The following is a 26,997-nucleotide window of genomic DNA, read 5'->3' as shown; positions in this document are numbered from 1 at the left end:
CCCCAAGTCCATTTAATAATGGTCTATGGACTGTTCCTTTAGGAAGCCGTCCAAACCTTTTTTAAACTCCGCTAAGCTAACCGCCTTTACCACATTCTCCGGCAACGAATTCCAGAGTTTAATTACACGTTGAATGAAGAAAAGGTTTTTATGATTCATTTTAAATTTACTACTTTGTAGCTTCAGCGCATGCCCCCTAGTCCTAATATTTTTGCAAAGCATAAACAAATGCTACCTATTCCACTCCAATTATTATTTTATAGACCTCTATCATATCATATCATATTTTATTGTATATGTTTTCAGAATAAAACAGTGTATTGCTGCTACATTATAGTTATTAATGTAAAATGGTGTGATGGTAATATTAAATATTACACATTAACTCACCTGCTCTGTACTCTTTTGATTCTTGATTGATTTTCTTGTCTGCATGCAAATATTTTATGATATTGTAAATTGCCGCAAGGCTTTCTGAGTACAGTGACTGGAAATGAAACTATAAATAAATATACTATGGTTATGGGAGGGCTTCCAGAGGAAGCCTAATGTTTTAGCATCTGAGGAGTGAGTTTAAGCACAGACGTCTTATCTCTTAATGACATTAACATCTTTTAAGCACACGTGTCTAATCTGTTAATGATATGAACATCTCAGCTCAAAAACGTCTGCAAAGTATATGCAGGTACTGGCACAAGTTATCATTGAAGACAGTAGCTTCAGCCACCAAGATGTCACGTTTGTGACTGTTTCCTTGTCTGTGCTCACCTCGCCCTCTGGTGGCCAGAACCGGTGGCTGCTATGAACTGTCACACATTCCAGACTTCAGCCTAGTCCGGTCCGGATCTTCCAGGCTGCCAGACTTGCTTTTCTTGTTTGTGCCTGAACAGCACCCTGTTGGTATCCAGTTCCTGCACTGTCCTGTAAGTCCTGCCGGCCGCCTGCACCCAGGGGCTCAACTCCTTGGGAACGGCGGTCAAGCACAGGTGAAGTCTAGCGGGTTCTGCTCTGCCTGTTCCAGCTTGTTTGTCTCTGCTACAACTCCAGTCCGGAGTTCCAGTCCTGTTCTGCCTTGTCTCTGGTTTGGGGGTGGTTTTGCCTGCCACTGCCGCTCCACGGCAGTGGTCCAAGGGCTCACAAACCCTGTGCTTCCGTGAGAAGCGTGACACAAGAATTCATATTGCTACAAAAGGCTTCAATTAATGTAGAAATAATATTAAAATAAAAGCCTTAACCCTCAATCATGTGGGATCAGAGACTTCATTCTTCTTTCACAGTTATTCTAGATTTTTCAGGCCAGTCTGTCAATGATTCCTCACTTTCATATCTTTCCACAGTTATATTAATAAACATAAATAGGCTGTTAGCTGACTTTAAGTGTATGATTGTCTTTTTAATGTTTTCCTGATTCCCTATGATTTTAGTACACTTTTTGGTTTCAGTACCTCTATTTAGGATAGTTATTCAAATATAAGTACATAAGTACATAAGTAGTGCCATACTGGGAAAGACCAAAGGTCCATCTAGCCCAGCATCCTGTCACCGACAGTGGCCAATCCAGGTCAAGGGCACCTGGCACGCTCCCCAAACGTAAAAACATTCCAGACAAATTATACCTAAAAATGCGGAATTTTTCCAAGTCCATTTAATAGCGGTCTATGGACTTGTCCTTTAGGAATCTATCTAACCCCTTTTTAAACTCCGTCAAGCTAACCGCCCGTACCACGTTCTCCGGCAACGAATTCCAGAGTCTAATTACACGTTGGGTGAAGAAAACTTTTCTCCGATTCGTTTTAAATTTACCACACTGTAGCTTCAACTCATGCCCTCTAGTCCTAGTATTTTTGGATAGCGTGAACAGTCGCTTCACATCCACCCGATCCATTCCACTCATTATTTTATACACTTCTATCATATCTCCCCTCAGCCGTCTCTTCTCCAAGCTGAAAAGCCCTAGCCTTCTCAGCCTCTCTTCATAGGAAAGTCGTCCCATCCCCACTATCATTTTCGTCGCCCTTCGCTGTACCTTTTCCAATTCTACTATATCTTTTTTGAGATACGGAGACCAGTACTGAACACAATACTCCAGGTGCGGTCGCACCATGGAGCGATACAACGGCATTATAACATCCGCACACCTGGACTCCATACCCTTCCTAATAACACCCAACATTCTATTCGCTTTCCTAGCCGCAGCAGCACACTGAGCAGAAGGTTTCAGCGTATCATCGACGACGACACCCAGATCCCTTTCTTGATCCATAACTCCTAACGCGGAACCTTGCAAGACGTAGCTATAATTCGGGTTCCTCTTACCCACATGCATCACTTTGCATTTAATCTAGACATTTTTATTCTGCTTTACCTTGCTATACAAGGTGGATTATAAATCAAGGAGATCAGGACAGTAACAATGTGACCTTACAAAACGATTGCAGTGGATGAATCTTCCACCACTGTGATGTTGGGTCACTTGTATATCATATTACATCGCTAACTTCTGGTTTTAATGGCTGTGTTTTTCTCAGTTGTGTAGGTTTTGGTTTTTTGGGTTTTTTTTTTACAAGTCACACTCATCAACTGTTCTTGTTGGCAGTCTGATTCTACAGACATGTCTAAAATCACTACTCATATATATAATGTAAATCAGTTAACTACATATGTAAATGACAAAATCTTGAAAAAAAAGGAAAATATCATTTTATTCTGATTGCACCTGACTAAAGTTTAAATGGAAGCCAACTCTCGTTCAAAGCATAGACCTGTGTCTAAAGCCGCCTTGTGTTCTGTTTTTAAGGCTCCTGTAATGATTCTGAGAGTAACGAGGAGTCCATCCCCGAGCTGGAGGAACCAGATGTTTCAGAACCACGGACAGCTCAAACTCAGGTATGTAAAGCAGGAGATGGCACACACTGCAGCCCTCTGGCTCATTACATGGAAGCCTCTCTGCTGATAAAATTCATTCAGATCAGTGAGTGAAAAGAAGCCCTGATGGACTTTGCAACAGAGATCTACACACTAAAACAAAATAACATTTGTTTTGGTGTCATTTTTAGATGCACTGAAGTATTTCAGTGCAAACTATTTGCAAAGGTAATCATAAGTATTAGTTTTGAGATAAGTTATTATTGCTGTGGTGACTTTCATAAATAGGCATGTGCTAGTTTTGATTTTTGTGCATGGCCATTTCCCAGCCATGGTAAAAAGTGGCCCAGCGCATGCCCACAGTACCGCAGGACACTTTTCACCATGGCTTTGTAAAAGGAGCCCTTAGTTAACAAGCCAATCAGTGCTAATAATTGCCAATTAACAAGCAATTATTGACATTAATTGGTATTAATTAGAATTTACATGCACAACTGTCTAAGCATATTCTGTAACATGATGTGTGTAAAGTCTAATTAATGCATGGAATGGGCAAAACATGGGCATTTTTAAAATCTATGCACATTGTTATAGAATACAACTGGTCTGCATCTAATTTAGGTGTCGACATTTACACCAACAGGCTTATTTTTGAAAGAATAGCAACATTCCATGTAGAATCTCCAATAGTATCTATTTTATTTTTGTTACATTTGTACCCTGTGCTTTCCCACTCATGGCAGGCTCAATGTGGCTTACATGGGGCAATGGAGGGTTAAGTGATTTGCCCAGAGTCACAAGGAGCTGCCTGTACCTGAAGTGAGAATTGAACTCAGTTCATCAGGACCAAAGTCCACCACCCTAACCACTAGGCCATTCCTCCACTCTACTTTATGAAAACTATTTTCTTATCAATCTGCCAAATGATGGAATTCGCTTCCTGAACAGATAAGATCCGTGACTAATTATTTGACATTTCAAAGATTACTAAAGACTTTTCTATTCCAGAAGTTTATTAACTGTTGGGGCATTTAAACGGCTTGTAATCATCCTGGGTTTTTACTGGCTTCGTTGGACCTTGGAAACAGTGCTGAGTCATGAGACTAGTGCAGTATATAAACACCCAATGTAATATAATGACTATAACCCTCCTACAGTGGTGGAAATAAGTATTTGATCCCTTGCTGATTTTGTAAGTTTGCCCACTGACAAAGACATGAGCAGCCCATAATTGAAGGGTAGGTTATTGGTAACAATGAGAGATAGCACATCACAAATTAAATCCGGAAAATCACATTGTGGAAAGTATATGAATTTATTTGCATTCTGCAGAGGGAAATAAGTATTTGATCCCCCACCAACCAGTAAGAGATCTGGCCCCTACAGACCAGGTAGATGCTCCAAATCAACTCGTTACCTGCATGACAGACAGCTGTCGGCAATGGTCACCTGTATGAAAGACACCTGTCCACAGACTCAGTGAATCAGTCAGACTCTAACCTCTACAAAATGGCCAAGAGCAAGGAGCTGTCTAAGGATGTCAGGGACAAGATCATACACCTGCACAAGGCTGGAATGGGCTACAAAACCATCAGTAAGACGCTGGGCGAGAAGGAGACAACTGTTGGTGCCATAGTAAGAAAATGGAAGAAGTACAAAATGACTGTCAATCGACAAAGATCTGGGGCTCCACGCAAAATCTCACCTCGTGGGGTATCCTTGATCATGAGGAAGGTTAGAAATCAGCCTACAACTACAAGGGGGGAACTTGTCAATGATCTCAAGGCAGCTGGGACCACTGTCACCACGAAAACCATTGGTAACACATTACGACATAACGGATTGCAATCCTGCAGTGCCCGCAAGGTCCCCCTGCTCCGGAAGGCACATGTGACGGCCCGTCTGAAGTTTGCCAGTGAACACCTGGATGATGCCGAGAGTGATTGGGAGAAGGTGCTGTGGTCAGATGAGACAAAAATTGAGCTCTTTGGCATGAACTCAACTCGCCGTGTTTGGAGGAAGAGAAATGCTGCCTATGACCCAAAGAACACCGTCCCCACTGTCAAGCATGGAGGTGGAAATGTTATGTTTTGGGGGTGTTTCTCTGCTAAGGGCACAGGACTACTTCACCGCATCAATGGGAGAATGGATGGGGCCATGTACCGTACAATTCTGAGTGACAACCTCCTTCCCTCCGCCAGGGCCTTAAAAATGGGTCGTGGCTGGGTCTTCCAGCACGACAATGACCCAAAACATACAGCCAAGGCAACAAAGGAGTGGCTCAGGAAGAAGCACATTAGGGTCATGGAGTGGCCTAGCCAGTCACCAGACCTTAATCCCATTGAAAACTTATGGAGGGAGCTGAAGCTGCGAGTTGCCAAGCGACAGCCCAGAACTCTTAATGATTTAGAGATGATCTGCAAAGAGGAGTGGACCAAAATTCCTCCTGACATGTGTGCAAACCTCATCATCAACTACAGAAGACGTCTGACCGCTGTGCTTGCCAACAAGGGTTTTGCCACCAAGTATTAGGTCTTGTTTGCCAGAGGGATTAAATACTTATTTCCCTCTGCAGAATGCAAATAAATTCATATACTTTCCACAATGTGATTTTCCGGATTTAATTTGTGATGTGCTATCTCTCACTGTTACCAATAACCTACCCTTCAATTATGGGCTGCTCATGTCTTTGTCAGTGGGCAAACTTACAAAATCAGCAAGGGATCAAATACTTATTTCCACCACTGTATGTGCAGGACATCAGACTCACAGAAACAGAAGCCTGCGAGGCAACATTGCTGATCTGCAAGGGCAGGCTTCTACATGAAATGTTGCTAGTGGAGGAGTATCCTAATGGTTAGTGCAGTGGACTCTGATCCTGGGGAACTGGGTTCAAGTCCCACTGCAGCGCCTTGTGACTCTGGGCAAGTCACTTAACCCTTCATTGCCCCTAGTACAAATAAGTACCTGAATATATGTAAACCGCTTTGAATGTAGTTGCAAAAACCTCAGAAAGGCGGTATATCAAGTCCCATTTCCCTTTTCACAGTAAATTTATTGACATTAAATCTGACATATGATTTACTGTCAGACTATTTTTCACCCTATAAACCAATGTACCCACTACTGGAAAACTGAAACAAGCTGGACTGTTACAGATTCCTACACAGATACTACATGCCAGTAGAATCCTTCACCTCAGTCACATATGCAGAACACGGACAGACCTTCAACTGATACAAAATAGGAGGCCACAAAAAACATGCCGGCAAAAACTGGAGACCCCCCCCCCCCCAAGAAAGCCATATTCTATATGCAGTGAAAATACTGGTAAAAGTAACAGAAGTGCATTTTCTTCCATACTCCACTAAATACAAAATTAGAAAAAATATATTTCCAAAAAAGCAAACCACCATGAGCAGCATTTGCCCCTTTCCTTTCCCTCCCATCCATGAGCAACATGTCCCCCCTCTCCTCCCCATCCTCTTCTATGTGCTGCATTTCTCCCTTTTTCCTTCCCTCTATGTATGACATGTCTCCCTCTCGTCTCCCTTCTCTCCCTCTCATCCACGTACAGCTTGTCCCCTTCTCTCCCTCTCATCCATGCAGCTTGTCCCCTTCTCGCCCTCCCATCCACACAGCTTGTTCTTTCCCTCTCCCACTCCCCAGGCCTATCTTACACAGACCTGGTGGTCCAGTGGCCAGCTGGGTCAGGAGCAATCCTCCTACACTCCTGCCCATGCAGTCTCCATGCACTCTCCGTACTGAAAATGTCTGCCATGAGTTCCCGTGGCAATCTCTCGAGACTGCTACTAAAACTTACGGCAGTCACTTTCAGTATGGTCCAGAGTTGCCAATTCAGCTATTTTCCCAGGGAGTGGAGATTGTAGGGGCAGGAGCTTAGAATGGAGGATCGCCCCTGTCCCAGCTGATCTGGCACAACAACCAGCTTGCAGATTTTCAGAAGATCTAACCAGCTCTGCATCTATGTCAACTTGGCATCCTAGCCTCCAAAAGCATTGTTATGAAAAGCACCTCTCCAGGACCAATAGGTAGGGAAACTCTCTTATACCCAATGTTGTAATATGCATTTTCCCCCCTACATGCAATTGCACTAATATTCTATAATAGCTTAGTCATGCCCTTAAGCTGTTATAGAATATGTTCTAAGTGCACCCCCTTGTGGCACCAATTTATAGAATTGCCGCCTAAGCTTTGAATTATATCCATACCTGCTTCCAGATCTAAAGCTAAGCATTTGGGTTTGTATTCTATAGGAAGGGCAGAACTACAGATTCAAAGATGAAGTGCTAAACCAGACCTGAATCTGCCGCATGGTTGATCTCAAGGAGGTTTGATTAATAAGAGATGGCAGGAGCATGTTTGGCCCAAGCTCTGGCCTGAAGCCAGTATGTGGAGCTTGTCACCATATCAACTACATTGTTTTGGGTGTACCAAGATGGTGGCAGCTGCAGTGGGGAAAATGAAAACCTCCTTGAGTAGAGTGGCTTCAGCCTTGTGATGACACAGTCTTCTGTTAATCAAACCTTCTTGGTTGACCTGGGTCAGGTGGCAATCCTATATACAAATAATGTGACATTTAGGTATCCAGTATTTGAAAATTGCATTTGTCTGTGTTAAGGAAAATGACACCTCTGAGTCGCTTACTTAAACAGCAGTCAAAAGTTAGATATGTAACATATATAGAAAACCAAATGAAGGTGTCTGAAAATTGATTAGATGTGTAACTATGTCGGTGGCCATGAGTAGAGACTTTAGGTGTTTATCCCCTGTATATCTTTTGGAAAGTTTCACCCTGTATGTTTATTGGTGAAAGGAAAATGAGGGGGAAGGCTTGGGGCCATAACAGTGGTATTGGATGTAAAATATCCTTTTCTTTTCCAGGCCCAGCTCACGCACTCTGGAGGCCCTGCTGATGAAACCATTAGCAAAGCCAAGCAGAGCAGAAGTGAAAAGAAAGCGAGGAAGGTGGGTGTCATGAAGAAAAGTTAACTGTAGTAGCTTATTCAACCACAGTTCCAGCGAGACTGAGATGAGCCAACTGGTTTTTATTCAGGAGGCCGTATCTTTGGAAGGGATTTCAGAGCATGGAAGCATTGCAAAGTATTCCTAAAATGATACAAGACATACATAACTAACCCCACGAGAGGCTTGAGACACTCAAAGGGAGTAATTTTATTTAAAAAAAAGAGGAAAACTCCACCTGCTCAATATCAATGGAGAAAAAAAACCTCAGTGACAAATACAGAGAAAACAGGGAGCTTTAAACCCTGAAAAAAAATGACCATCATAGCTCCCCTGATGTCTTATCCACCTGCACAGGATCCCTTCACGTTGCTGCTTGCTACCCTGGCCTTCATCAGGCAGAATAAAGTATCCATACTACATTTTTCACTAACTGGTTGCTCCTCCCCACTTCTTCCCCCCTCCCTCTTCTTCAGAGAATTCCTTCCACTACCTCTCTTCCTGGCACACATTCAATCCCATTACCATTTTTTCTCTCAAACCTTTAGGACATTTAACCCTTTGGGCTCCCCTCTTCAGCCCTGGCATGCTCAACTCTTCATGAAGCTAGCACCTCATGTTCTCCCATTATTTCTTCCTATTCTTCATTCTTCTCTGGATAAAAGCTGTCACGAAATGCCTATCCACCCAACTGGGGTTACCCCGCAGCTAATTAAAGGGTCTATCTCCAGTACAGCTCAGGTCCACCTGCACCTGTTGCTTGTGCTCAACATTAGCACCCTCCTCCTACCGACTGGGTCACAACCACCTCTGGGCAAGTCTCCCACTCTCAAATTATCCCCAGTGATTTCTAGGTTACTGGGGCCACACTCCCAGTGGTCCCACAGTTCCCAGAAAGCACTCACAGACCCAACACACAAACCACCAGGATTCTATATCAGTCCAGACAGAGAGGCAATAAACTAAATATTGTTTATTGTCTTTAAAAATTGAACAATGAACAAAAATGTGCAATTAGCAAACATTTGTTTACTTCCTAGAAAGTACCTGGGGAGATCAGGACATATAGCTGTTCACCAGTTATCAAATATAACTGTTTTTTTACCGGGCCCTTCTCTCTCTCTCTCTCTCTCTCTCTCCTGGGCTGAAACTGGAGCAAACGCCAGTACAATTTAAATACATTTTTTTTTTTTAAATCCTGGGCCACAGAGCCCAGTCAACAACATTTGAAAAAAAAAAAGTTACATCACTCAGGCATTTCCTTATCTGTGTTAACTAAGTAAAGAAAGGTCAGTTCTTTTAACAGCTTAAAACATAACATACACCACCTGCTGGCCAAACTAGAGAAATGCACTTCAAGATTTAATAAAGGCAATTTTACAGGCTGAAAGCACATTGTTCTGTCACAAAAGCATTGTCCCAAGTGCCTGGAAGCATGCTTTGGTCACTGCTCTCTTGAAGAAACTCATCTATGACTTCTTGGACCCTGCAAACCTTTGCTCTGTATTTAACCTCCCTTTTCTCGCCAAGCTCTTTCTGGATAAAACCCTTGTCGTGCATCCCTATCAGGCAGGTTTTAGGAAAAATCATAGCACTGAAATGCTCCTTGTTTGTTTTCATGATACACTTAGGACCTCGCTTGACTATCACTCCTCAGTAGTAGTAGTAGTATCTCTCGATCTCTCAGCTGCCTTTGACCTTGTCGACCACTCGCTTCTTCTTGACCTCCTCAATTATCGTTCTCTGTTGTTTCTTTAGCTATGTCTCTCACAGATCATTTCAATTGTTTCATAGACGCTCACGGTCCCTTACCCTCCCATCTCTCTATGGTGCTCCTCAAGACTACATCCTGGCTCCCACCCTTTTTAATATATTTCTGGCACCTCTTCTCACTTTCATCCAATCTAATCATTGCCTCCCTTTCTGCTACGCTGTTGACATTCAGATTTTTATATCATCTCACCCCTGACTCTTCTGATCTTTCAGAACTTAATGGATGTCTACAGAATGTCTTCACTTGGCTTAGTGATCACCGTCTTCACTGATTAGTGGCGCACTGAATGCAAAGAAGACCATTCAATTCCCACGGGCCTCTTCGCGTTCAGCGCATGCTAATCGGTAGCACCGCTTTGTAAAAGGAGCCCTAAATTGAGGCTTGGAGAGCACATGTGGAGAACTCCAGTGGCTGTGAGGCTGAAGGTAGCTGCTAACTGCACATAATACCTTCAGCTTTCTAGTCACTGGATTTCTCCACAGGTGCTCTCTAAGCTTACATATTAGATGACGACAAATAAAGACCTGTACGGTCCACCCAGTCTGCCCAACAAGAAAAACTCATCACATACTGTAAGGCGTGATGTGATACTTTATATGTATCAATTCTGAAAATCCAACAAATACTAGAATTAAACCACGTGTAGGGACTCAAAGACGCCACCACTTCAAAACACCCTTTAAAAAAATGTGGAGAAAAAAACCTCAGTTGAAGCACCCAACCAACCGAAGTTATAAGGCGTAGGCTACGCTCAGCATCATAGGAAAAAACCTCCACCATACAGGGTGCTCTAACTAACTTTAAGTGTGTCAAGAGTCCCAAACACAGGGTTACAAGCACAGGAAAAAATATATAACGACACTGTCCAGGCTTAAGCAATCAGTTGCCAACCAGCATATCGATGAATTCCAGAAACCCAACATGTCGATTCATTTCCTGTGCTTGCAACCCTGTGTTTGGGACTCTTGACACACTTAAAGTTAGTTAGAGCACCTGGCATGGTGGAGTTTTTTTCCTGTGATGCTGAGCGTAGCCTACGCCTTATAACTTTGATTGGCTGGGTGGTTCAACTGAGGTTTTTTTTTTTTCATTTTTTAAATTCTACTATTTGTAGGATTTTCAGAATTTTACATTTGAGCTTGAGTGAACTTTTTGTCAATAGGTACTTTATATGTATACCTGATCATGATTTGTCCTTGCCATTGTCAGGGCATAGACTGTAGAAGTCTGGCTGACACGGTCCTTCTTCTAAAACTTTAGAAGTTGTTATCGAAGCCCCTGAAGAGCATAGTTTTAGCATGTCTTTGTTTGATTCTAAGCCTAATTTTAGTATTTTGCTATTATTCCATTGAAGCAATTTATGGCCACTGGTAATATGGGTTTTTTGAGCCCCATATATCTTATGTAAGCAATAGAATTTTTCTTTTGTCTTTTTTTGACCTATGATGGTGATTTTATTTTTCAGGGTCTAAGTCCCTCTGTTTTCTCTATATTTGTCACTGCAGTCTTTTATCCATTGACACTGAGCAAGTGGAGTTCTCTCCTTTTTTAAAACAAGTTTAGGTGGTTTATCGATTCGGATTATCTTGCCCTTGGTTGCCTAGTATGTTTTTTTTGCTTAGTAATTCACACCCATATGGGCCATCCTAGAATTTCAACTGACCTAGAAGTACACACATTGCCATGATGGTGCGCACTTTAACGGTAGGCATGTACAAGAGGTGATGTGCAGACAGAGTTTCCAAGTATGCATACATAAATTATAAGATGTTCTAATTTTCACATGCTTAAATAATCTAGGTGCAGATGTTTACACTTGCTCTCAAGATGCAATTTAGGTACGATTTATGCCACTTACACTAGTATCTTATAAAGACACATAAGAACATAAGAATAATCATACTGGGTCAGACCAATGGTCCATCTAGCCCAGTATCCTGTTTCTAGCAGTGGAAAAGCCAGGACACAAGTACCTGGCAGAAACCTAATTAGTAGCACCACTCCATGCTACCAATCCCAGGGCAAGCAGTGGCGTCCCCTTATCCATCTCAATAACAGACTATGGACTTTTCCTCCAGAAACCTGTTCAAACCTTTTTTAAACCCAGAAACACTAACCGCTGTTACTAGATCCTCCAGCAAAGAGTTTCAGAGCTTAACTATTTGTTGAGTGAAAAAATATTTCCTCCTATTTGCTTTAAAAGTATATCCATGTAACTTCCTCAAGTGTCCCCTAGTCTTTGTACTATTAGAACAAGTAAAAAATTGATTCACTTCTACTCATTCTAGACCACTCAAGATTTTGTAGACCTCAATCATATCTCCCCTTATCCATCTCTTTCCCAAGTTGAAGAGCCCTAACTTCTCTAGTCTTTCTTCCAGGGGCATAGCTACATGGGGCCACGGGGGCCCAGGCCCCCCCAGATTTGGCCCTGGCCCCACCCACCGCTGACCCTTTCAACCCCCCCTTCCCCTGCCGCCAAACCTCCCTCGCCGCCACCGTCGGGTACCTGTGCTGGCGGGGGGGTCCCCAACCCCTGCCAGCCAAAGTCCTCTTCAGCCAGTCTCCGGGCTGGCGCGTTGCTGCAGCTGACGTGGAAGCCTACTATTCTGTTTGTGTGTGAGTCGTCCTGATGTCTTGCATGTTCAGCACGTAGGAACATGCAGGACGTCAGGAGGACTCACACACAAACAGAATCCTAGGCTTCCACATCAGCTGCAAGAACGCGCCGGCCTGGAGACTGGCTGAAGAGGACTTCGGCTGGCGGGGATTGGGGACCCCTGCCAGCACAGGTACCCGATGGCGGCGGGGAGGGTTGGCGGCAGCAGGAAGGGGTCAAAAGGGGAGGGGCACCGGGGGAGGGTCAAAAGTGGTGGCGGCAGCGCCGGGGGGGTCAAAGGTGATGGGGGTTAAAATGTGCCCCTCACCTCGGGCTCTGGACCCCCCTCCCACTGAAGTCTGGCTACGCCCCTGCTTTCCTCATATGAGAGGAGTTCTATCCCCTTTATCATTTTGGTCACTTTATAAAGTAGTGCTTGAGTACATGCGCACTAGCCCTGTCAAACTAAGTGCCGTGTTAAAAAATTACTCACAAAATGTAGTTTCTGGAGGAAAGAAGGGATGGTGGTACATGATAGAAATATTCCAATATTTAACACATTTCAATAAAATATGAAAAGTTGAAATTTTCTACAGAAAAAATGAATTCAAGGACAAGGAGTCATGAGGTGAACTTACTGGCAGGAAAGTTCAGAAGTACACTAAGGAAAGAAGCGTTACTGATGGGATTACAAGCAGAGATAATATCAACCAAATCTGTGATTGCACTCAGCATGCTTGAATTCTAAGTGATCCATTTACAGGATGGAGACTTTTTGGCCTGTCCTGTTTTTGAACATATCGTGGTGCATTGTGGAACATGCAGTTCCTGATTCTATCCATTGCAATCAGTGCTGCAGGCTCCATAATGTATCAGAATATAGTTATCAGAAACCCAGGCCTAGCCCAAAATCTCCCTCCTTTTTAGAATAGGCTTATAGATCCAGCCCCGATAGCACACAAATTCTCATGCACAAGTTTACAGCTGCTCTGAAAAGGTGTAAGTTTGTGCATTTACACCACGTGTAAAGGCGTGTTTTATAACATGTGAGTGTACATTGGAAATGCTACTTTTACTCCATCCAAACTATGTCCTGTACAAACAGATCACATAAAAGTCACACTGTCTATAAACCTACTTTTTACACACACATGACGTTGCACAGCTTGCCAGGTGCCCTTGGCCTGGATTGGCCGCTGCCGTGGACAGGATGCTGGGCTCGATGGACCCTTGGTCTTTTCCCAGTGTGGCATTACTTATGTACTTAATAAATGTCCTTGTGTACATGTCAAGCAGGCTCTATACCTGGAAAAAGCATTATAAAAGATTATCTCCTTAAAATGTAAAGCGTCTCTAGGGAATAACACTTGCACTAGGCCTTCTGATCCAGGGACTGGTTTTAATCTATACAAAACAAGTGGTTGACACTAGGAAAAATGGCTAATCAATCGGAATGCATTTTTTTGTGAGTGCCATTTTGTTTGAAGAATGCAAACTTGAAAATATTGGAAAGCTGTACCAGCAACACCAGTCCCTGAGGAAGCCACACAGAGGTGAAACGGTGGCACCGTCAGACTTAAGCTAAGTGTTGCTCAATATGCAATTGGCGCTTTCCTTTAAGCCTGTCTATCTAGATTCAAGTCAAATTTAAATGATTTTGAAGTAGTATAGCATTGAGCACTCAGAAAAAACAAAAAACAAGGAGAGCATAGAAATCCTCATGATAGAAACTTATCAACGGTTCTTAAATTACCCGTTGTAAAACTAGGACTGAACGTCCGACAGGTTTCTGAGGGATTCTCTCCTCGCAAAAAAATACATTCAGGTTGATTATCCATTTTTCCTAGTGTCATCCACTTGGTTTTGTATAGATTTACCGTATTAAGGACACTAGTTCCACTGCATTTTGTGTTCACTGGTTTTAATGTCCTTGTTGGCAGAAGAACAGAGATTTAGAAATACAGTTGGCTGAGGTCTTGGTTTTCTTTGACCCTGACTTAGGCATTCTGAAGAAGATGGTTCTCGACAGCTTCACTTTCCCATTCAGTAACTTATCCCTTGCTCATTTCAACCTCCCCCCTCCTGCCTCTCCTACCCCTTTCTTACTTGCCCATCCCACCTATCTGCATATCTCCATCGTTATTCTGTTATACCACTGCTTGTACTCTCTCTCTCTGCAATACCTTGTAACCCCTATTACTGTGTAAGCCGCATTGAACCTGCCTCGAGTGGGAAAGCGCGGGGTACAAATGTAACAAATAAATAAATAAATGCAGTCTGTGTCTTCTTCCAGGCCATGTCAAAGCTGGGTCTGCGCCAGATTCATGGAGTAACCCGAATCACGATCCGAAAGTCTAAGAATATTTTGTTTGTGATAACAAAGCCAGATGTCTTCAAGAGTCCTGCCTCTGATATCTACATTGTGTTTGGAGAGGCCAAGGTGAGAATCTTTTCCGCTGGAAAAACTTAAGAGAAGAAGGGGCAGATAAAAGACATTGGATTATAGCATATTTATCTAGACACAGCAATTTTCAAAAGCATGCCCTGGCTAAATAGAGCAATTTAGCAGGGTAAATTGCTCTATCTGAAATGTTCCCTCTTTTGCCACAGCACTGAGGATTTTCAGCCATAGCAGTGGCGTTCCTGGGGGGGGGGGGGGGCAGTGGGTGCAGTCCGCCCCGGGTGCACACCGCTGGGGGTGTGCCGCGTGCACCTGTCCGTTGTTCGTTCCATGCTCCCTCTGCCCCGGAACAGTTCTGTTCCGGGGCAGAGGGAGCATGGAACGAATGACAGACAGGCGCGCGCAGCACCCCCGCAGCGGCGTGCACCCGGGCGGGGGGTTCTTTCGCGGGGGGGGGTGTCCTTTCACCGGGGGGTCACACTGCATCCTGGGTGGCGCTATTGGCGATCCGCCCCGGGTGTCAGCCCCCCTAGGAACGCCACTGAGCCATAGTAAACAGAGGCAATTCTGGGGTGGGTTAAATTAGGGGAGGAATACAGCAGAGACACATTTGGATTCCAAAATCATGCCTGCTATTATCCCACCCCACCCCCAAACTGCAAACTACCTGGCAGCATTTAAGTGGCAGTTCTAGAAGTGAGGGACTCATTGAAGATGCTCCAATGCCAAATGGTGAGTGCCCTTCTATAATGGCATCTGAGTGCCGAAATTCCATTATAGAATACTAATGTAACATGACTTCAGCATGCCCAAAATGTAGCTGCCCACAGTTACGGCAGCCATAGAGCTAGCAGATCTGGGCATGCCAAAATGTGGCAAGGGTGTGTGTAATATATAGGGCTTTGTTTACTAAGCTGTGGTAAGTGCTAGCATGTGTTTACCGCAGCTTAAAAGGGTTTACCATGGGATGCATCAAGGTGTCCTGCGATACTACTACTACTTATCATTTCTATAGTGCTACTAGACGTATGTAGTGCTGTACTCTTGAACATGAAGAGACAGTCCCTGCTCAACAGAGCTTTCAATCTAATCAGGACAGACAAACAGGACAAATGAGGGATAAGGATAAAGAGTAGCAAGATTCCGGAATCCCAAAGAATAGCAAGATTCCGGAATCCCAAAGACTACTACTTCTTCTAATCATTTCTATAGCGCTACTAGACGTATGCAGCACTATACACTAAACATGTAAGAGACAGTCCCTGCTCAACAGAGCTTACAATCTAATCAGGACAAACAAGACAAATAAGAGATAAGAGAATTACTAAGGTGGGAATGATGAAACAGACATGGGTACTGAACAAGGGTACTGAACAAGTGAATAGGGGTTAGGAGTTAAAAGCAGCCTGAAAAAGGTGGGCTTTTAGCCTAGATTTGAAGACGGCTAGAGATGGAGCTTGACGTAATGGCTCAAGTGAAAGACCAATTTGCGCATGCAAACCATGTGCTAAAAATGTTCTTTATTTTTCTGTGAGGGGGCATGTCAGCACAAATCAGCGTAGCCATATCACTGCACGCTAACTGATTAGCTTAGAATCAGTGCATGAGCCCTTATCACCTACACAATAGGTGGTGGTGGTGAGGGTTTCATGCGCTAATTTTTTACTAATTGCCGCATGCTAATGGCAACATTAGTGCATGGAGATTAATTCAGAAAATGGAAAAATCAGCCATTTTACTGCTGCAGTAAAAACAACCTTAGGGCGTCTTTTACTAAGGCGCGCTCGTGTTTTTAGCATGTGCTAAAATTATGGGCGCGCTAAACATTAGAGATGCCTATAGGAATGCATTGGCATCTCTAACATTTAGTGCATCCACAATTTTAGCGTGCGCCAAAAACCCTCTTAGTGCATGGAAAACCCCCCACATCTGGGTGCGCTAAGACCACTTTTTACCTTAGCATAGTAAAAGGACCCCCTAGTATTCTCTGAGTTGCGCTCGTAGTTGGGAAACAGTGAGGTATATTTTCAAAGCAGTTAAACTTACAAAGTTCCATAATTACCTATGGAACTTTGTAAGTCTAAGTGCTTTAAAAATGTGCTTCATGGCCATGTCTTGCTTTCTCTGTCCATTTGTCCTTGCATTTCCACGCTACCAAACATGCTGTAGTATTCTGCAACTATTGTATTATATTTACTAACATTGTTAAACAACCCACGAATACAATGTTGCACTAATCCAATCTACTCAAAATGAATGCCTGAATCTGCAATCATGGTCAGAAAAAGTAAAAAAAAAACCTATCTCCTATGAAAAGATTTCTCAAAAATAAAAAAAAAATCTGCTACTATCTGAAAACTTTGTGGAAAATGTAGACACCCAGGTCCCAACTGTAGAAATTTAGTTTTTTTCCCCGATTTAGTTTCAAATGATTACTGATAATCCAACAATCGATAAGTCTGACACAATCCTCCAGACTATTCAAAGTAGAAGCTCAATCTTTAACAATCGGTACTAACAAAGTAATATCTTCTGCATATACATAGAATGGTATTTGCAACTGCTCATGTTCCTGCCCCAAGCGTCACATTAAACAAGGAACAATTTTGCTTTTTCACCATATAGCCACGTACAGTCAAAGAGCCTTTAAACCAAGAAAGTACAGCTCCACCCAAACCCAACTCACTCAGTCGAAACTATAGAAGATCATAATCAATTAAATCAAATGCCAAGGAAAAGTCAAATTGAACGATAGATTTTCCATAAGCAATCAATGCCCCCAGTACTGTTTCAGTGCTATGATTTTTTCTTAATCCAGACTGAGAAACCATTGGAAAAGAATACAATCAGCCTTATTTTCGAAAGTGATGGGCATTAAAGATTTATGTACAATGGTGGCAGTGTATGCAAATCAGTTTCATGCATATTCATTGTGGATATCCTGAAACCCTGATTAGCAAGGGGTACTCCAGGACCAACCTGGGAAACATTGGCTTACTAATCTATCCTTGTTCTACCACTGGAGGAGAGGCAGCTTTCCAAACCTTGAGAACGTGTTACCCCAACATAGCAAGGCACAGAAGACTCTTACTCTCTCTTTCCAGGATCTTTCCTTTCATGGCATCCTTCTGCAAGCAGGCACCAGCATGATGTGGGAGGTGTTTTGATTTCAAACATATTGTTAATTGGTTTATGAGATCTTGCCAGAGGGCAGAAGCAGAAAGTATGCAGTGTTACTCTACCAAAACCCTCATCCACACCCTTGTCACCTCTCGTTTAGACTACTGCAATCTGCTTCTTGCTGGCCTCCCACTTAGTCACCTCTCCCCTCTCCAGTCGGTTCAAAACTCTGCTGCCCGTCTCGTCTTCTGCCAGGGTCGCTTTACTCATACTACCCCTCTCCTCAAGACCCTTCACTGGCTCCCTATCCGTTTTCGCATCCTGTTCAAACTTCTTCTACTAACCTATAAATGTACTCACTCTGCTGCTCCCCAGTATCTCTCCACACTCGTCCTTCCCTACACCCCTTCCCGTGCACTCCGCTCCATGGATAAATCCTTCTTATCTGTTCCCTTCTCCACTACTGCCAACTCCAGACTTCGCGCCTTCTGTCTCGCTGCACCCTACGCCTGGAATAAACTTCCTGAGCCCCTACGTCTTGCCCCATCCTTGGCCACCTTTAAATCTAGACTGAAAACCCACCTCTTTAACATTGCTTTTGACTCGTAACCACTTGTAACTACTCGCCTCCACCTACCCTCCTCTCTTCCTTCCCGTTCACATTAATTGATTTGATTTGCTTACTTTATTTATTTTTTGTCTATTAGATTGTAAGCTCTTTGAGCAGGGACTGTCTTTCTTCTATGTTTGTACAGCGCTGCGTATGCCTTGTAGCGCTATAGAAATGCTAAATAGTAGTAGTAGTAGTAGTAGTTACCACATATCGCTGCATCCTTGCCAATAATGTAGGTGCTCAATTAGAAAGAAACAACATGATTCTTTAGTTATAGGTCCTGGAATCTGTAGCACAAAAACAGTCTCTCAAACATTGAAACAATCCATGGAATCAAATTCTGTCCCATAAATGTGTTCAAAATGTCCAGAAGTTCAATAAGCAAAATATTTTGTTTAATGTCTGACAATCTAGGGTACCTCTCGTTGTCTTGGCTGAGTAGGTATGCTTCCAGTAGGTGAAGAGGTTGAATCTCTTTTATTACGATACTCTCTGTATCTCATTCCTTCTTCAGATTGAAGATCTGTCACAGCAGGTCCACAAAGCTGCAGCTGAAAATTTAAGGTCCCAATGGAGCACTCACCTTTGATCACAGAAACTACACCCACGTTGACAATCAAAGAGGAAAGCGAGGAAGAGGAAGAGGTAAGTGTAACCCGCTCCTCTCACTTAGGCGGGTTAAGCTCTCTGGTCTTCTCCGAGAGCTGACCTTGGGGTTCGGGAGACTGAGTGCACACCACTCACTTCAGGTTCCCTCCGAATCCAACCCAGGAACCACATAGTAGACAGGCGAGTCAAGAAAAATTAACTGAAACTTTATTTAACAAACCAAAACTGAGCAACGGTGGACATAGTAGGCCTCAGCATACATTTATGATGGCACCTCAGGCTTGATCTTACAAAGTCACAAGAGCAGATAACTTTTCCTCCTTGGGTTATGCACATATGTAAAACCCCTTTCACATGACCTGTAGCCAGATGACAACCCGCAATCAATTTCTCCAATGTAGCACCATTACCAATGGAGATTTGGATCCAGCATTAACTGTCCCAGTCCTTCAGGGGTTTACTCTGAAAGAAATCACGAGCTGCGGGCAGACAGCATCCTACCCTTAAGCCCAGTTTGCGGCAAGACTCCCCAATCTCAGCCTGCAGGTCAGCTCCTCTTTTGGCTAAGGGGATTAACAGCAATGACCCTGATCCCACTCCAATGTCAGGGTTGGCTCAGCAGGTACTCCCCCCACTTCTCTCTTTCCACCAGGTCACTTGGCAGGAGTGTAGTAGTTCTCAAACACAGGCTACCATGGACAATTCTTACAATCCTGTCCTTCCTTATTTAGTAATTATCAGCTCCACCCCACACTGAGATCCCACGAATCAGGGCACTCTCAAATGTGAGATGGACTCTTGACTACTTGCAAGCTGGGCTCATCCCACCCAGGGCTCCAATATAACAAAGGGTTACATAAGCAGCAAGAATTAAGACAGGCCAATAATTTTTAGAGCTTTGTGATGCTCCTAAAGTAGTGTTTCTCAGGCCAGTCCTGGAGGATTTCCTAGACAGTCTGGCTTTCAGTATACCCATGATGAATATGCATGCAAAAAGCCAAACTGGGTGGGAGCAAGGTCCAGCTGAGAAACACGGTCCTAGAGCAGCTCCTGAACAGCCAGTTAGAGGTGACATACTTCATTCCTTGTGCTGAAAGTTGCATTGGATGCTGCAACGGTGGTCTTTGCTGGAAAGGATATAAGGGTAAAATATGAAGAGGATAAATGGTAACTCCTGGAATGGGCAAAGAACTCCAAACAAAGGTAATAATCTTGCCTTTTATCAAACAGAAATATCTCAGACATGTTAGGAAAACTGAGGCAGAAGCACCTTGTAAATGATGATTCAGAAGTTAGATTTTAGCCTTAATCTAAAGGAGGCACTGGGCAGGGCACAAGTCTTGGGTTCATATTATCTGGGAAACAAAAATCTAGCTGAGTACCAGCATTGGGCCTGCAAGACACAAGATGCAAAGCCTGGGCCTACCCTTGGACTGAGAAGCTGAAAAGGTTGAGGGTCTATGGCAAAGCCTAGCCACCAGTGGCCAAGGTGGCTTTGTGATCCTAGAATTGAGCACATCAAGCCAGCTCAAGGAACTGCATTTTTCTCTTCATAGTTGTCCTTAACTGTTGCCTTGTCAATTTAGGTTGATGAGACGGGGCTGGAGGTGAGAGACATCGAACTTGTAATGGCCCAGGCCAACGTGTCACATGCCAAGGCTGTGAGGGCGCTCAGACACAACAACAATGATATTGTCAATGCGATCATGGTAAGCGTCCAGTAACTGATAGAAGTATCCTTGAGTAGGTGGGTGATCATACTCAAAGAGGGAAGGAGCAGGGCACATATCCAATGACTGTACCCAAGTACTGTAGATAGATTTCAGCCCTGTAGAGATAGCAACTCTGAAGGTAATTTCAGAACTAGCTGTACAACTGAATGTGGTTAATATCTCCTGAATTCTATATATTGCGCTGAAAGCTGCATACCAAAATTTGCACACAACTTAATTGGTCAATGAGCCCTTAATTAGCAATAATTGGGTGCTAACAATCTATATGTGCAAATAGCAGCAGTTTCCAAAAGGAAAAGTACATGTATACTGTCTCTTCCAAAATTACCCATGTGCATCTTCTGTTGGCTGGTACATATTTACAAACCAACCAAAAACCTCACACCATAAGTATGTAAGAAGAAAAACCTAGTAATGAGCACTAGGAGGAGAAAGCTTCAGCGGTCCTTGACCAACTTAAAACACAACGGTCTTTTAGGAACTCTAAATTTCAGTCATCGGCATAAAAAGCCCTCCTGTGTTGTTTTTATTGACCAACAAATAACAAAGGCTCCATTAAATCATCAGTGCAAAAAACATAAAGATTTAGCTTTATTCTTTAGACCACTGCATCTGTCCGATGGTGGCCAGCGTTTCAATAACTACTTCACGGACTAGCGGTGTCCAATAATCGGGAGCAAAAACATTTCATGCCTCTTGAAGAAAACACTTTGTAGTACACTCAGTTCCTTCAAGGCACTATGCATAGTGGCAATACTTGAACGCAGTGGTTTACAGCTTGAAAGAATTGTGCAACAAACTGAAATTAAGGCTCTACTGTTAACATAAACTGTTAACAAATACTTATTGGTATCTTAAAGAGGTGCTTATGTAGTGTATCCAATTCTTGTTTTATTTATTACTTTTTATTTGAAGACCTCAGTCAAATGGAGTTGTGGAGCTGTATACTTTCTTGGCTGCCACTCTCCTATCGTCATCGGTCTTCAGTTTTTTGATTCTGGCTTTTTTGCTATTATGTTTTAACTATTTCTTTGAAACTGCTGACATTATCTTGTGAAGTTCACCATGACCACTTTTAAAGGTTTCAATATTATAAAGAGAAAACTGTGCTACTTATCTTATTGAAGACAGTTTTCCAAGGAGATTTTTATATTCGACACGGCGTCATGTTTGGCCTAACGGCTGTATCAAGAATCATCCCCTGCAACAAATATAGAAAGTTTAGATTCAAACCATACTTGTTGAAAAACCACAATGTCTTCAAAACAATAATTACCAAAAGATATTTCTGCCATCTGTGCTGGCAATATGCTTTCTTGTCTGGCCAAGATGGCATTGTCATCTTTGAATAGCTGATTTATAAGAACCAATTAGAGAAACCGCCAATCAGGATAAATGGCTAAAACAATGTCATCCACTCTAGCTCAGCATTAAGTCCATGCGGTGTAGTAGTGTTCAATGAGAAAATCCAAAACTGTTCTTTGTAATTAAGCTTCTGTTCTGAATTTCCTCCCTCCCACCCCTCCTGTATTATATCGATTATGCACCATTTTATATTGCTCCATCTGTGGTGATGTTCCTTCCAGTAACTCGATAGAGGCACATGAAGGTTTTCTGTAGCAATCCTCAACATGTTCATTAAGTCTTATCTTGATAGATTCGCTTCTGCGTCCTATATAGAATAACCCACTTGGACATTCAATGAGGTACACTACATTCTTGGAATTGCATGATGTATTGTGTCTAGATTTGATTTCCAACCCTATATTAGGATTCTTCCAACTGGAGCCCGTTATTGCCAGTGGGCACTATTGGCAATTTCCCGCATTGTTCTTGAAACCTAACATATTGTTCTAATAAGGGTTTGTCATAGCGTTGGTGGCTGAACATCTCAGTTATTGTTTTACCCCGTCTGTATGCAATAAGAGGTTATTCCTCGAATCTTGATAGAGTTGAAGCATGTGCCAGTGGGTTCTCAAAATCTTTACAATCTCATTCGAAATGGAACTGAGGGCATCTTTTATCAAGCCATGCTAGCGGTTCACATGCAGCAATGCCGATGGAGACCATTCATAGTGAATGGACTTTGTTTGCATTACTGCATCAGAAGCCGCTAATGTGGCTTGATAAAAGAGGCCTTGAGTGTACTATGAAGTGTTTTCTTCAAGAGGCATGAAATGTTTTTGGCTTCCAATTATTGGACACCGCTAGTCCGTGAAGCAGTTATCGAAACGCTGGCCACCATTGGACTGATTCGCTGGTCTAAAGAATAAAGCTAAATATTTATGCTTTTTGCACTGATGATTTAATGGAGCCTTTGTCATTTTTTGGACAATAAAACCAACGCAGGAGGTTTTTTATGCTGATGATTTAAATTTAGAGTCCCTAAAAGACTGTTGTGTTTTAAGTTAGTCAGGGACCACTGAGGCTTTTTCCTCCTAGTGTTCATTACTAGGCTTTTCTTCTTATTTATGGAGTGAGGTTTTTAGTCTATTTTGAGCTGTGTTAGAGGAGGCCCAAAGACGGCATTAATTTATTCATTTGGCAGCAATATTCAGCCCCTAAATGGATAGGGCAAGCATGGTCCTAGGTCTGTTCATATATTCAGTGGCCCTACCTACCCATATAACAGCATTGAACATACAGAATAAGTTAGGCGCTGGTGTTTAATCTGGTGAGTGTGTTGGCTCAAAATATGGTCCTGTCTGTACAAACCCTAAACTCTTCCCAACTCTACTTCTAGGAAAGCTCACTTTAAAAATAAAAACACTTAGAAACACATATTTTATGGGTTAAGCTGGTGCCTTATTTTAGAAATAGTCTTTCCTATGTGTAAACCCATCTTTACATATGAGAACATAAGAATAGCCATACTGGGTCAGACCAATGGTCCATCTAGCCCAGTATCCTGTTTCCAACAGTGGCCAATCCAGTACCTGGCAGAAAACCAAGTAGTGAAATAAAAGTGGGAGGGCGACCAAGGATTCCAAAGACTGAAAGGATATATAATAATAAAGATGTTTATTGAGGTATAAAGACTCGACACAACGTCGTGTTTCGGCCGTTAGGCCTGCATCAGGAGTCTTAATGCCGAATGCTTTTGAGAACTATTTGATGAAGGCAAATTCTCAACAAAGGGAGGTCTTTAGAAAGACCGTTGTGAAGGTGAGCGTGCTTCGTTGTCTCCTCTGACACAACGCTTATATAGAATGCTGCAATAAGCAAATAGTGTTCATGAGGGCTGCTACGCATTATAAAGGCAAAAAGGGCGTGGGGCGTCTAGAGTTCTCCGCCTTCTGGCGGATATTTTTTCTCTAAAAAACCAAGTAGTAGCAATATTCCATATAGGACCCCAAAGAATAGCAAGATTCTGGAATCCTAAAGAGTCTAAGATTCCATGCAGAATCTCAAAGAGTAGCAAGATTCCATGCTACCAATCCCGGGGTAAGCAGTGGCTTCCCCTATGTTTATCTCAATAGCAGACTATGGACTTTTCCTCCAGGAACTTGTCCAAACCTGTTTTTTAAACCCAGATAGGCTAACTGCTCTTACTACATCCTCTGGCAACAAGTTCCAGAGCTTAACTATTCTTTGAGTGAAAAAAATATTTCCTCTTATTTGTTTTAAAAGCATTTCCATGTAACTTCTTTGAGTGCCTCCTAGTCTTTGTAACTTTTTGAAAGAGTAAAAAAATCGATTCACTTATACTTGTTCTAAAATTATCTGCTCGTTCTCTTCAGGAAGGACGCTTCTCTGTCCTTGTTCAGATAGATGTCCTACTTGAGCACTTTTCTAATGACTTTGTAATAATCATAACCATAGTTGTTATCACTGCAGTATGAGATCAGTGATATGGTTACAAGGTTCTTGTCCCTAGATGAGGTAAAATGACCTAGGACAGTGATGGAGAACCTATGGCCAACAGAGAGGGCTCTGCGTGCCCTCTCTGTTGGCACGCGCACCGTCGCCTCAGCCAGTTCCAGCCCCACCCCCGCCCCGCCCTCCGAGCACCAGGGCCCACTTCCGAAATGTAAAAGTCATACCTGGTCAGGGTCAAGGCGGCGTCGGCAGCAGCAGCAGTAGTGAAAAGCGTGCTGACTCGGTGCGCCTTCAGCCTTCCCTTCTGTCTCTCAAGCTCTGGTCCTGCCCTCATTTCCTGTTTCCACAAGGGCGGGACCACAGAGCTTGAGAGACAGAAGAGAAGGCTGAAGGCGCGCCGAGTCAGCACGCTTTTCACTGCTGCTGCTGCTGCTGCTGCCGCCGCCTTAAACCCGACCAGGTATGACTTTTACATTTCGGAGGGGGGCCCTGGTATTCAGACGGAGGGAGGGAGGGCGGGCTGCTCAGGAAAAGCATTTGGCTGGAACTGGGTGGGAGGGAGGGAGGGGGGGACCCTGGCCCTGGAACTGGGAGGGAGAGGGGAGGGGAGGGAGGATCCTGGCCCTGGAACTGGGAGGGAGAGGGGACCCTGTGGAACTCAGAGGGAGGGGGGATCCTGTTGAACTGGGAGGGAGGGGGACCCTGGAACTTGGGGGGGAGGTGGAAGGGGGACGAGGGGGAAGGGGGAGAGGGAGGGGGGATGAGAGGGAGAGGGAGGGGGGACAAGGGGGAGGGGGAATGGCACTTTGCTATAAATAATTAGATTTTGGGTTGCTGTTTGGGCACTCAGTCTTTGAAAGGTTCGCCATCACTGACCTAGGAAATGGTGTATAGCAGGACCATTTCGAGGTATGTGCAGCCAAAATCGCATCCCAACCATTGCCTCCCCTGCTTGGCTGTGATGTAGTAGGTGGGATGAGAGTGCTAAGGGGCATGTTGCACAGGGTGTGCTCTGCCTTGGGATGCTCCGGGGTGTATAGCAGGGATAAGCAATTCGGTGCTGCAAAACAGTCAGGTTTGCAAGATATCCACATGAAATATGCATGAGATGCATTTGCTTGCACTGCCTCTAATAGATGCAAACCTAGTTGTGGATATGCTGAAAACCCGACTGGATTCTATTTTTAATATTGAAAATAACTTTTCTTTGTGTGTGTGTTTTTTGTTTTGTAATTGCAGGAGTTAACAATGTAGCCACAGAAGACTGGATGTTTGCTTGGTCGGACTTTCTCTCTGTATAGATGCACAGTTATTCGTATAGACCACATTACAACTTACTAAATACTCATTAGAACTGCAATATCCCTACTAGTTTGCGTCTCTAATGCTGCTAAATTAAAGGGCACCTGATGTATTTAACCAAACGCCGGCTGTCATTGTCATCTTTGTTCTCGTATAGAAAGTCACCTCTTGCCCACTGTGAAAGACTGAGGCTAAGAGAGATGCAGAGCACCTCCAGGCCACTGCCAGCATATGGTGATGCAAGGGGTGCAGAACAAGTTCCTGCACGCTGCTGTGCCTCTCTGCTGTCCTACACCCTTAGTTCTAGGTGGAAAACACACACCTGAGAAATTAACCAACTCATATCCCAAGAAGATGGGCACCAGGAAGGGACTCACAAACAGAATTTGGCAGATATAGAGCTTTTTTCTTCCTCCAGTGAGGGTAGGGAGGTGGCACAGTGGGGAGTGACATGCTTTAGCGTCCCAGACACGCCAGTGTAACATAGTAGATGATGGTAGATAAAGACCTGTATGGTCCATCCAGTCTGCCCAACAAGATAAACTCATCGCATATGGTATGATGTGATACTACATATGCATACTTGACCTTGATTTGTCCTTGCCATTTTCAGGGCACAGACCATAGAAGTCTGCCTGGCTCTGTAGATCAAGGGAAGCCAAAAGACTTAAGGTTCAACTTGTTTCTATTTAAGGACCCATCAATCCTTTAAAGCCACCGCTCTGACTTGGTAAACACATTGAAGGAATCTGTGTACAATTGCACGTTACTTTGTAGAACATATGTTAAAAGAATGCTTGGATCTTTTCCAAATATGTGAAAATATAAAATACCACCCCAAACAGCAGTGGCTTTGTAGAAGGGTATAGTAGTCCTTGAACATGTCTGCCATGAAAGAGAAGATGCTTTAGCCAGGTGGAGTGTTCCGTTAAAGCTCTGTTTCCCAGAGCAGAGGTCAGGATGAAGACTGAGCTACAAACCGGATCCACTTATTCATCACAGGTTGACCCGAGCCAGATCCATGTTCCTTGTTTCTCTGACATCTCTGCTTAAAAAAACCCATAGATTTGCAAGCCTGTACAGGAAATTGAATAAAGCTGGAGCTGGATTAGCTTGTTCTGCTAAAATGGAAGGAACTGATGGATATTGGGATATCTACCGTATATTTATGAAACT

The 26,997-nt window shown here is 43.4% G+C and overlaps 1 protein-coding gene across 1 annotated transcript in view; it reads left to right on the top strand.

The window, feature by feature from the left end:
* Positions 1-25,837, top strand: part of LOC115466452 — a 51,493-nt gene extending 25,656 nt beyond the window's left edge. Inside the window, 7 exon segments of the mRNA XM_030197718.1 lie at positions 2,798-2,886; positions 7,771-7,854; positions 14,518-14,664; positions 18,873-18,909; positions 18,912-19,003; positions 20,554-20,676; positions 25,759-25,837. Of these exon segments, the coding sequence (XP_030053578.1) occupies positions 2,798-2,886; positions 7,771-7,854; positions 14,518-14,664; positions 18,873-18,909; positions 18,912-19,003; positions 20,554-20,676; positions 25,759-25,773 (587 nt within the window). The 3' untranslated portion in view covers positions 25,774-25,837.
* Positions 25,838-26,997: the final 1,160 nt, after the last annotated feature.

Source organism: Microcaecilia unicolor, chromosome 1 (genome assembly GCF_901765095.1).
Source record: "Microcaecilia unicolor chromosome 1, aMicUni1.1, whole genome shotgun sequence".
Classification (NCBI taxonomy): Eukaryota; Metazoa; Chordata; class Amphibia; order Gymnophiona; family Siphonopidae; genus Microcaecilia; species Microcaecilia unicolor.
Note: the sequence above shows the minus strand (reverse complement) of the source record. Positions and strands in the feature narration are given on the sequence as shown.